This window comes from Hippoglossus hippoglossus, chromosome 3 (genome assembly GCF_009819705.1).
Source record: "Hippoglossus hippoglossus isolate fHipHip1 chromosome 3, fHipHip1.pri, whole genome shotgun sequence".
Taxonomy (NCBI): Eukaryota; Metazoa; Chordata; class Actinopteri; order Pleuronectiformes; family Pleuronectidae; genus Hippoglossus; species Hippoglossus hippoglossus.
The window spans coordinates 31178615-31191373 of record NC_047153.1 but is presented as its reverse complement, the minus strand read 5'-3'; the positions used below and the strand labels follow the sequence as shown (position 1 = coordinate 31191373).

The 12759-nt window shown below is 40.2% G+C and overlaps 1 protein-coding gene across 1 annotated transcript; it reads right to left on the bottom strand.

Moving 5' to 3' along the window:
• Nucleotides 1-3975: 3975 nt before the first annotated feature.
• hdgfl3 (HDGF like 3) lies at nucleotides 3976-11696 on the bottom strand. Its single transcript, XM_034581584.1, has 6 exons — nucleotides 11436-11696; nucleotides 10662-10738; nucleotides 9675-9813; nucleotides 9241-9402; nucleotides 7162-7296; nucleotides 3976-4204 (listed from the first exon to the last, which is right to left on the bottom strand). The coding sequence occupies exons 1-6, from the start codon at nucleotides 11517-11519 to the stop codon at nucleotides 4178-4180; spliced, it is 624 nt and encodes a 207-aa protein (XP_034437475.1). The 5' UTR covers nucleotides 11520-11696; the 3' UTR covers nucleotides 3976-4177.
• Between the last annotated feature and the right edge of the window lie 1063 nt (nucleotides 11697-12759).

The window sequence follows — 12759 nt, the reverse complement described above, 5'->3', positions numbered from 1 at the left end:
GTTATGTGGAGGCTGTGGCTGAGGGGGTAGAACAGTTGTCCTCCAACCTGAAGGTTTGCATCTTGAATCCCAGCCCATGCCGAAGTGTCCTTGGGCAAGATGCTGAACCCCCCACAAAATGGCCCTAATGGATGCTAATTGTAAGTCGCTTTGGATAAAAGCGTCAGCTAAATGACATGTAATGTGGTGGGTTGTCATGAAAGATATCAGCTAGCATGCTAATGTTACCATGTTAATTGGGAACATGGTAGCAATTAGCATGGCAATAGGGAAATCTTAGTACATTTGTGGCCAAAATGGCAATATATTTCCATTTTAAACCCATGCAACAATTTAGTTTTATAGTGTGTGATGAGCATTACAGCCTTTCTTGGCATTCCAATTAGTTTATTTTGTAAAAAGTCTCCTCCATAAACAGCAAAACAGTTTACTGCAAATTACAAACCTTGAAAATGCAAAACATGTTCCAAAAAGGAGCATAACAAAGGTTTAAAGGGAATAAAAAACATGAGTTTACATACAGAAGTTTTCTCATTCAACAGTCATCAAAAATAAATAAATCTATATCTCATGACAATAGTTGGAGTAAAATAAAGGCAACTTGCACAGAGTGAAAGTCAAAGTAGACTGGTGTGATCAATCTAACAGGCTTGGCAACTATACAATGCAGTATCACACAGCATGTTGTTCACAATCATCAAAAAAAATCATCTTCACAACTGTGGTTCAGTTGTCAGCTGTCAGCTTTAAAAACCGAGACAAGGCAACAGAAAAATGTGGATTGTGTATTTTTACCTCCAAGTAAATCACATACCAACAAATATCAGATTTAGACACTTTCATAAAAGAATGATGTGGAGTACAACAGCAGAGCATGCCACTACAAAAGCTTTGAAATATACAGTGATCTATTCCACAGATACACAGAAGAACAGATGTGTCACTTGTTCCATAAAAAGATGAGCTGTTACCTAGCGCAGTCCCAGTAGAATAGTGGGCCTATATTCTACAACAAAAGTTAAATATACATATATAGTTAATATTGAGTTACAATGTGTAACCCAGTTGTGCACAACACTTCATACATCTATCCATGTATTTCCATTCATATTTTTCTGGGTACATTAAAGAGTAGCATAGTGTGATGGATAATGTTTAACCATTATTTACTATTCCAGAAGTCTATCCCATGACACCGATGTAAAAAATCTATTTCCAGCTACATCTAGAGTGATCAGTAAACCGCAATTCCCAACATATATCATAGACAGTAGAGGCGTATATATATATGGAAGTCTTACCAAATGCTTTTGTACACAGTGACAGGTGACCATTAGGGATACAATACAGACAGGTATGCACCAGTATAAATATTGACTGATGGCTATCTACATTGTGTGATTTAATGGAGCAATGGAAAGAAGATGAACCACCTCAACCTCCTTATATCTGACCTACATATGACATGCAGTGTCGTTATGCTATAATATTATCTCATATACAGAATTAAGATGCGCAATTACTGTGTTGTTTACTGTGACACAGACCCCACAAACTACTGTCAAGCTGACCTGTGCAGATATAATAAGTCAATTTTCTATACGAATCACTGTAATAAATAATCAAGTTATCTTTTTTACTGTTCCATAGAACTAAATCAGGTAAGGACTGACTGTGGATGAAATTAGGTTAAAATAGCTCACATCTAGTTCGTGAATGTTAGAGCTTTATTGACTTTAATAATGCAAGTGGCCAAATATTGTCTTAGAAATGTAACTGCATTACCACAAAGTTCTCATGTTATAATTTGAAGTTAAGGTTAATAAGGAGATTTTTCTAAATCAACAAATAGTATTAGTCTTAAGCTATCGAAGCTGTGTTACCGTCAGTATTTATTGACATAGGTTAGCATACCATCCAATTTTTGCTAATAAACATTTCCAGTAATCCTAGGTTCAGTGTGTAAGATTTTGTTGAAAGGGATCTATTGGCAGAAATTGAATATAAAATAATCCTAGTGTTGTTTTCACTATTTTGTTTAATCTAAATTGTACTAATTGTTGTTCTCTTTACACTAGAATAGGCCCTTTATATTTAACTACTTTATATTTACATTGGATTGGTCCTCTCTATGGAGGCCGCCATGTTTTTTACAGGAGCCCAAACTAGACAAACTAAACAACTTTTGAGTTTGTATGACAACTGAAGGCTACCACAGGTTCTCTGTCATGTTTGGAAGGGGAGGGTGAGGTGAGGGGGATTCAGCTGCAACATGAAACTTCACCACTCGATGTCACTCAATTCTACACACTGAGCCTTTAAGACAGGGGTGGGAAAACTCCACCGAAAATTCTGAAATACAAAATAAATAATCAGTAAAAAATGTAATTATAGCAATCATTTTTTTCTGTGATAAAAGAAAATGACATAAAATAGTAGACTGACATGTCCTTCAGGGTGGTGCATCATGACTGTATGAACCACTTCAGGATGATTTAAGCTGGAAACATGCAGCTGAACTGCATAATTTAAAGTTAAATAAATGCTCTTATGTGAAGTTTAATGCCGGAAAAGCAGCTATCACGTATACAGGCATAATTTGTGGTGAGAGATCTAATAGCTAAGAAGCTGAAACCTTATACAAAAGCAGAACTTGTGAATGAGCCTTGGTGATGCTGTGGATCATCATCATCACAATCATTTTATGCCTCACCAAAAAACTAAATAGTTTAGTATTGCACTCATAGGATGTTATAAAAATGTTAATGGCCCCTTAAAAGGATCGTTCACCGAAAAATGAGTGTTTGAGTCCACAAAACACTTTTGGAGTTTCAGTGGTAAACAGCGTTGCAGCCAAATCCAATACAATTGAAGTAACTACTGACCACTTCTTCAAACGTAAAACAAGAACAGAAAATGCCTCCATACTGCTCCTGTGGTGTCATCCAAGTGCCCGTGAGCCCCGACATTCAAATTCGACTCGAAATGGCGTCATTTACACCATGTTTTAGCCTAAAAGTCCACTACCAGAAGTAGAGATGCTACCACGCACCCCGCGCATGCCCTTGGGTGAGAGCTTGTGTGCAGTGTGTGCAGTGTGTGCAGTGTGTGCAGTGTGTGCAGTGTGTGCAGTGTGTGCAGTGTGTGCGTGCAAACGTGATCGCGGCTCCAGAGGAGGATATGAGAGGATGTTTAGGCTAAAAACATGGTGTAAATGATGCTGTTTCAAGTCAAATTTGAATGTTTGCCTATGGACATCACAGGAGCAGTATGGAGGTATTTTCTGTTTTTATTCTGCTGATTTTTACGTTAGAAGAAGTGGTCACCAGTTACTTCAATGGAATTGGATTTGGCTGCAACGCTGTTTACCCCTGAAACTGCAAAAGGGTTTTGTGGACTCAAACACTTCACCCACCCCTCCATCCGCATAGTGGTGAGAAGATAATGAGTGCATTTTCATTTTTCGGTGAACAAGCATCTTCAGCACTGCAAGCTCCACCCCAAAGGGTTAAAGTGCCCTCCCCCCTAAACTGGGACTTTTAGTGTGTAAAGAAATTTGCCCGGTTCTTTTAAACCCTGGTCTGAGCGGTTCCGAGTTCCTGCACTGAGGAAATTCCCTGTGGTGGTAATGCAACTTAAGTTTCTAGGGAAATGAAAACAACCACACCACCCAGCATTTGCTTAAGGTTCTAAAAGTGGTTTATCTTTTGACAGGGCTATTAGTATGAAGATGTAAACATAGTTAACAATATCATAGGTCTTATTGAGTGTTAAGAGAATGATGAATCTTCAAGAACTCAATGCCCCTTTACATATCCTATACTTAATAATTAATCAACAATATAAATAATCATTTATAATCACTGGGTAAAACAAATCAAAACTTGTAACCTGTCTATTTGACAGAGTTCAGAATTACCGATGTTTGACTTCTGACATTACTCTAGTTTTAAGTACAAAGGAACTGTATGACATAATGCCCAGTTTTACTGGTATCTGTGTGATAACTGGTACCAGTATCAGGGTGCATCTTTCATATAAACACATACTCAGTCCAACAAAGAAGAGGAGGTGACAATGGCAGTCAGTAGATGGTGCTGATGAGAAATCATGTTGTGGGTTCACCTTTCCAACATCACAGCTACAAAGAATGATTTCCCTTTCATGCTTTCTTTTCTTAATGTTCTTCTATGAGCAGCTGGTTCTGGGGAGACACAATATTAAGAGACAGCATTATTGGTAGTAGTATTAGACACTATAAGTTAAGTCAAATGTTGACCAACGAGCTTTGCAAAGATATTTAAATACTATTAAATAATAAAAGAAATAGACAAATAATAATGTGTTATTATTAGTGGTGCACCGATGTATCGGCCGTATATCGGTAGCGGCCGATATTCGCCTCGTTTACTGCCATCGGCGTATCGGTAATAAACTTGACTTTCACCGATAACATTGGCCGATGTTCATTGGTATGTTTTCTGCAGCCTGCCAATCTGGCATCCAGATTATGGTACACTGACGCCGGGTTTACACCGGGCGCTGAAGCGCCGCGCCGCGCAGCGCCAAGGAAAGCCAGGCGCCTCCCATCCACCCCCCTGTTAAACCTTTGTGCGGTTCACATGGGTTGCGATGCGCCGCGCCAGCGCCCTTCACCGATGGTTTCGGCGTGCGAGCGAGCGTATCGCACCAGGAAACAGACTGAAAAATGATTTTAAACGATATAAATGACATATTATATGATATAAATGATCAAATATGCATCCCATACTTTGTATTCCCCTTCTGTTGTCCTGGAGTTTTAATTTTCCCAATCACATAATTAAATGTCCCCCTCTGCCCATCCACTACAGCCACACAAGCAGTCATATAGATAAAAAGAGAGGGGGGGGGGGCTAAAGGCTTGCTTGGAGAATACGTCATTTACCCCCGACACCTCCTATTGTGTTGTGTTGCACAGCAAGCTAGTAGTAGCACTGCATCTTGACTTGAATTTATATGGCATTCCCTAAGGGTTTATGCTAGTGTTTTGTAAGGCTGCATTGCAAGCATCTGTTTACAGTTGAGATGATGTCTTGAGTAGGCCTGGTGATACTGTTAAATGTTTGGCTGAATAGGTGTCTATGTCCATCCATGGCATCTAAAGTTACACTTGTCACTTTTTCTGTTTTTCATATTATTCAAGTAATAAACAAATATCGGTATCGGTATCGGCTAGATTGTTGTTTTAAATATCGGTATCGGTATCGGCCAAGAATTTCAATATCGGTGCATCCCTAGTTATTATTATAAAACTGAGGTTGCTTATACAGTATTAGTATAGTGTTTGTATGGTGTTTGTAACAAAGTGCTTAAGGAAAAACATTGCTCTCACAAACAGTTACACTATAGTCAAAAGTGATTTGTTTTTTGTCTAGTCAGCTTCTCCATTTCTAAAGAAGAGCAGGACTTCCAGGAAAATATTCAGTGAAAACTCTATATAATACAATAGACCCAATAATTAAGTCGAATTTTGACTGAAATAATCAGTTTATTTTTAGTTTTTAAATCTACAGCAATCACAGCAAAAAATATGTTCTAAGCCAACAAGTAACTGCAGCAGCCTCAAAAAAATCTGAAAAACATTGAAACACGGTGAGATTTGAAGCCTCATTCAACTATATCTTCTTAAGAATTTCCTTAATTTCTGCAGAATTGTTCTCATCTGTGTTCTTATATTGATGAATTCCATGTGTTCGTAAATTGAAAGGGCGTGTCAGTTTTTCCTAATTAGCATAGGTAAACGCCCCACCAATGCCCATGAAAGGGCATGAGACTGCAGGGCCATGTGCACAAACAGAAATCACAGAGAATATAAAGAGTATTTAAGAAACCAGCACCGGAGTCAAACCGTAAACCAAGTTGTTATATTTTGTAGTATCAGTAGTGGACATAAAATACCACAAAAAACGATACATGGAATGCAGTTACACGTTCAGTGAAAACTAGATCAGGGAGACGTCAAGTTATTGAAGTAAAACAAAAATGTTTAAACTCAAAATCTAAAAACTCAGATTTGAAGTCAAAATAAAAATTGTCAAACACAGAAGAGAGAGGGGGGAAGGAAGGAGAAAAGGAAGGTGCACAGAGTTATCTGAGCTGGAGCGGCCCATCATTGGAAACTGCAGGTGAACCCTCAGCTGATCATCTGTGGATACTCAACCTGAACCCTGTACAGTCTATGCCTGAACATGACAGGATCCATCGGGACCGGACATGCCAGGTCGGGTTCAGACAAAATGTCTTGAATAATATTCAAGGTCAGGTCCTACTCGGTGCGCGGTGCTCACATGGTGCATCCACCGGTGCACACCGTGTGTTGCAGCTACATCTCTTGAGCCATCTCTCGTCTCAGTTTTCAGAATTTGCAAGCTACACCTGGACGTAGCATTTTAACTAGAATCTGTAGCAGTAAAACATTATCTTGAGATAATGCATATTATGATTTGGCGCTATACAAATAAAATTGAATTGAATTGAATTAAAACTATGGAACATGTGACACATTTAATTTGTAAACACCAGTGTGTAAAACCTAAAGATGGGTGACAGTTTTTGAGACTAAATATTCTCCTCTTCAACATTTTCATGTGTTTAAAAAGGGTTTTATCTTTTGCAGTACAGACCAAATATTCTGTGTGTGTTTGCCTCGTCAACATTTCCATGCATTTAAAACAATTATAATATGACAATAACTTGTCTGTCTTTTTAAGATCAAAATAATCTAATATTATGGTAATTTACAGAAGCATTTCAGTTGTCAAGTGTGCATTAGAGTACTCTTCAGTCTGCATAGATCCTGTTCTTATATAAGAACCAATCACAGATAAGAAAACATTGGTGAAGGTCAGAATCTTCGTAAGAACTGCATAAGTGGGTTTGTAGAAGAAATTCCTTCTTAAGAACAGTTGGCAAATGAGACCCAATGTTTGTCCCAAGTTGTCTTGCCATTGCAAGAACATTTATACTGTTCAGTGCCTCTTTGTTTAAAATAAATAAAGAGTAAGGTTTGAGATAATGGGACATCCACGTTTAAACTGCGACCTGTTACTGTTCACCTGTGTCACGTGAGCTCTAACAGACAATTAGGGTGATGAGTATGAAAGCATTTATGAATCCCACCTTACTGTCGGTGGTATTTTGGATGATGTCGTTGTCAGGGTCTTCTCCCTCTGAGCCGCTCTTCTGGTCTTCATCTTTCCTGTCCTTCTGCAGGTCATCCTCTGCAGATGAGATCCTTGACAGCTTGGAGGACTTCTGCCAAAGACATGAAGATCAGGATGCAAGAACACTTGCTCAGTGTCATTAGCAACAAATAAACCAAAACACTTAGAAGAGGACAATTAGTGTTCACAGACATGATAAGAACCTGTGATCATTTTAAAATGAATTAACAGTTACACATACTTAAGAGTATTCCACAGATTTAGCATTGCACTCCAAGAACTGCTGTCTCCTGATTGACAGTTCAAAAGCAACTCAGGAACTTTCTTACTACAGAAACATGAGGAAAAAAAAACCTCAATCCAAATCCAAATCCAAACCCTCAAACCTAAGCTATCATTACATATACAGAATATGATAGACATATTCAACATTTTTATTAGCAAACTCTGTTGAGACTTGACTGGTGGTGGTGGGTGGCGAGGCAATGTGCATGCAGAGACTCCTGCAGTTTAGAGTGTTTAACCCTGGTATTACAATATAAGGATATTCTTTAAACACCTTACCTATGGCTATTGTTAAATCCAAGCTAAGAAGCCTCCAATCCCCACTCACTTACTGAAGCACACACACATCAGACTGGTGAGAGGCCTAAAGTGGGTTAGTTGCAATGAGTGAAATCTAATCCTAATGTAAAATTTACCTGAGCTGGAACTGAGTGATTTTTTTCTACCTGAACTGGTCATAATCTGTTTGGGCAGGCTGCACAAGTAGAGCCTATGTGCGGGAGACACTGCAGATTACAGATCACATTTAATCTTTTGTTAGCTGAGGAGATTCCAGTTCTACGGTGTATCCCTTTTACACACACCAGCACAAGACCCCCCCCAGCAGCGTCACATTCCTCCGGACACACCACATGTGCTGTGCGTAATGGAGCCCAGTTGCCAGGCAACAGTGGTTGCTAAGTGATGAGCAGGATGCGTTTGACTTTTTCAACCTGCACCCATTTACAGCAGCGATGGCTTGTGCACTAATACAGTAACACACTCTGGCAGTGCTCAGCTCTGCAGCACTCCGTCCCTTCAACCCTAAAAGCTGAACATCATAATGAATACAGATGATCAGGGAATAATAATGTGACTGATTATATTAATATAGGACAGCAGCCTGGTTTGCCTATTTAAAAAATCTTGTAGTGGAAGACTTAAACCACTTTACAGCCAATACTGTGTCCATAAACAGCACAGTATCTGACCCATAGGTTTTCCATGTCCTTGCAGCAGACATATGTTGGAGGATTAAGTCATAAATAACTACAGTGTGTGTGTTCCTGGTAATGATTGAACAGTACAACAGTGTGTCTCACTCATGTGTTTTTAATGCTGTGCTGTGTCAACAGAGGAATATGATGCTTGTAGGATTTGCCTTAAGATGTCAAGTTGTACAAGCTAGTCTGTTGAAATGGGCAGCTGTGGTTCCACAGGTAGAGCAGGTGATCCACTTACCACCAACCCTAGCTCCTTCAGTCTGCAAGTCATCTGTCCAATGTCCTTGGGCAAAACACTGAACCCCCAAATTGCCCCAGACAACCGTGCCGTTAAGACTAGAAAAGCACTATATAAAATGCAGTCCATTTACCATCACACTGTGTGAGTGACACTGCTGGTGCCATTGTCAACCTACCATTTGTACATGATCACGCAGCGACATTTACTCCAAAGCACCCAGTTCATGCAGCCTTTTTCAGAGCAAATTACAAGACTCAAAATCCCAGAGTACTGCATGTGTGCCTTCAGCTTCACAGATGGATAACAAAAGTAACCAAAGACCAGATTTTTACATCAGTGCCAAAAATGATACAGAGCCCTGACCTCTATTGTTCAGCCCAAATCTCAAAAAGACAAACATGAGATGAGAGGTGAACAAAGACTAATTCTAGAGTCATAAAATCCTCTGAAATAATTTGTCATTGTCATGTCACCTTCAGTGCTGCTCACGTCTATGTTAGCATGTTCCCCAGCTGAAGTAAAGTACCTTGGAGGTGGCTGTTTTTTTCCGTTTGGATCCGGTCTTATCTCCCTTCAGCTTTTTCTTGTCATCTTCCTCCTCAACAGAGTCACCCTCCTCGCCCTCACTGCTGCCATCAGCAGTGTTCCCCCCCTCTTCTGTCTCTGATGAACTCTGTTGCTGGATGGCCTGTGGATAGAAAAAAGATACCCACCATTAGCTTTGCTGAATCTTAAAGAAGAAATAGCTGATTCTAAAGTGACTGACACCCCAAATTTAAATGCGTGAGAGTGCCAGTTAAGACACATTCCTCCAGTTTTCTTATTCCAGCACTATTGTTTTTATAACAGTTATTTGTGTCTTACGGTTTGGCGAGGCAACAATGAGCTTTTGTTTAGCATCAAGCCTGTTTGGCATTTCTGCTGTTCTTTCTCTTAATAACATACATAATGTATTTTGACCTGATAGCCTGTGAACTTGACTCTGGGGTTGTTCTCGATCTCCCACAGGCCCTCATTGAAGCCTTTCCTCTTGTTGGACTTGCCAAATTTGTCCTTATACTCCTTGTACGGCAGAAGATCCTTGGTGCCTAAAAATGCACTAAAGAGGGATAAGAGACATTTACTATAACTGTAAATTAAACAGTTTGGAATACAACATAATGATTCACAAAGTAAGTGGAAGATTAAACAACACAGTTTTCAAATGTAGAGTTTTGCAGAAAACAGTTTACTGAGTGTAAAAGGCTATAAAAGTAAAACATGGCAGAACTTATTAATTTAAAAAGGTTATTGGTTTCAAATCTCAGAACTGACAGAAATGTGTCTGTAGCCCTGGGTATAAAGAATTGTCAAGCACTAAAATTGAGTACTATATTCTTCTACTAAATTATAGATATTTGCTGATCTACATCAGGATAATTATTAAGTCTGGACTACCTTGTTGTATCAATGCAAAGTTCCTCATTTAACCCTGGTGCTTTTAATGGTTTGTCATTTTGTATTAAATGACCAAATAAAAACTATGGATAAAAGCTCCATGATGACAGGTGCTGGTGTATTATCCTAATCACATGAACAAAGTTCCATTCTTAAGGTCATGTGAAAACAATGTTTATGATTTGGTTGAAAGCTCCAGACAAATTCTACTGGACCTTCAGTTGAAATAATCGTGTCCAACTATTTCCATGGTGAAGACTGAACTTTAATCCTTGAGGTAAAAACCTGTTTCAAAGATGTACTTTAAAGTAATTACGGCTGCACGTGTTTAAGTGTCCACAGTGTGTATCGGTTCAAAGCAGTATTTAGTATTATACAAGGATACCTTCATAGCTAAGTATATAAGTGTATAAGCAGAGCTGAGCTCTAATAGTGCATGGCAGCTGCTTCCCTGTTAGACAACGTAAGAGTAAATGGCACATCCCATCCTGGACAACAATAGGTGCCTACGTTTCGTGGGTCCCAAAGAAGAAGATGGGATACTTGTTGGCAGGTGGTTTGACAGCTCCCTCTGGAAGCTCATCAATCTGGAGGACAGGGGGAGACAAACGGAATATTTATTATACTCCCTCCACATGATGCTGATCATTCGGATTTTCTGAGATTGCCACTCGTCTGCTGATGTCTACTCCATCACCCTAAATGACACAGGCTGCTGTGGGCTGCTGTCCTGTCACACATAAACAGTAACGCGTGGTGAAGTTGTGAGAGGTCACAAATGGAGCCCGACAGCCCACTGCACTGTGGACATGCCCAGTAACTCAGTTCGTACTGCCTGCTGTTGGTGGTGTTGGTCTACTGAGGGGCTGGTGTATAGTGCTGCTGAAACAGATGCGGGTTACTCGGGGGGAACGACTGGCTCCTTTACTCCACGCGTGACACTGACATGCAAACATGAAGCAAAGAAAAACACGTTGAGCTGCTTGATAGCAAATATGTGTACGGTAAATGACGTTACAACTCGAGAACGAGGGAAATGAAGCAGGGCACGTTTTGAGGAAATCGCTCCGAATAAATATGACTTGTGTCCTTAATTCTAAAATGTCTACACTCCCCCTCAGCCTGGTGGAAGACAGAACAGCGGTGACATGCGAAGCACGCAGAGCAGACGTGGAGCTCCGGGCACCGTAGCATCCCTCCGGTTCCCCCGGCAGAGGAGCGGCTGTACAGTGTAAATCCACCCCGCCTCCCTGCTCTCCCAGCCCGGCCGCAGCTCAGACTCACCCTCGCTGGCCAGTGCGGGTATCCCTTCATCTTAGCGAAAACCACATCTCCTGCCTTGTATTCCCGCGGCCGTGGTCGAGCCATGTCTCTGGATTCAGACTGAAGTGCGAGAAGACTTTAAAATCCTTTATTCTCCCCGGGACCCTCAGCGCCGGGCTAAATTATCCACCATCAATGTTTTTATATCAAGACTGCAGTTTACACGGAAATAAATAATTAAAGAAAAACGCGGAAAACGGGGCCTGTGAGGGCGATCCCCTTACGCACAAAGTCAGGTGTAAACGCGTTCGTGAATGGCCTCAGTTGGACAGTACCTGTAAGGAGCGCAAAGTCTGTCACAGGAGGAACAGTCAAACTTCCGGTCTTAGAAATAAGAAATAAAAGCAACGCTGAAGTGTCTGCATCTGGTCTGCATTTAAAATAGATGGAATGAATGTCTTCTTTAACCCTATCATGTACAGATGAGCAAGTGCTGTCTCTTTAAATAAAAACACCCCGGGAAAAGAGATAGTGTGTGAATGTGTGAAAAACATAATCTTATAGAGTTAATAGCACATGGTGCAAATGGTCTGAATCTTCAACTGTTCGTCATTAAATTACATGTGAAAAGCATCTGTCGTACAACATCTCTTTAACAACACATTCCTCTTTCAGACTACTCCAGTATTAAGGTCTGCTTCACCCTGCAGTTTAATGACAGCTGGCTGCCACTTGGTGGGAGCATCTCTCAGGTTCAGCAAACTGATCAGCTGTTGTTGCAGACAACTCGCAGTTCCTTCCTTCCACCACTTGTATTACCCATCCTGTGCTGATAGGTGAAAGAAACAAATTCCGGAATAGGGTAACATCTTGTTTAGTGCAAAGTAGTTATTGGGATTTCTTTCTTTGAATATGAGGATGTCAGGCTGAATTCTTCCAGATTTTCATTAATATATACACAATCCACCTGCAAACTGAAATGCACTGATACTGAAAAATAGCTGCTAACTTTACCGAACTGCCTGACCTTGATTGATTTGACTGCTGGTGATTTTAACACCCTTGATGATCCTCAGGACAGAGACACTGAAGAAATGTCCTCAATAAATATAGACGGACTCAACATGTGACGACGCACTCACACAACAAAGGATACACTCTAGACTTAATCATCTCCAAAGGTTTTTTTTACATTTCTAAGGTTGTGGTGACGGATGTTGTTCTCTCTGTTCATTTCTGTAATTTCTTTAAAGGACACTATCTCAATTTAAATAAGAAATGTTTATGCCGTTGCACCCACAAAGGCAAAGGTGGAAGGTGCAAAGATCTGGAAGCTGAAAACAAA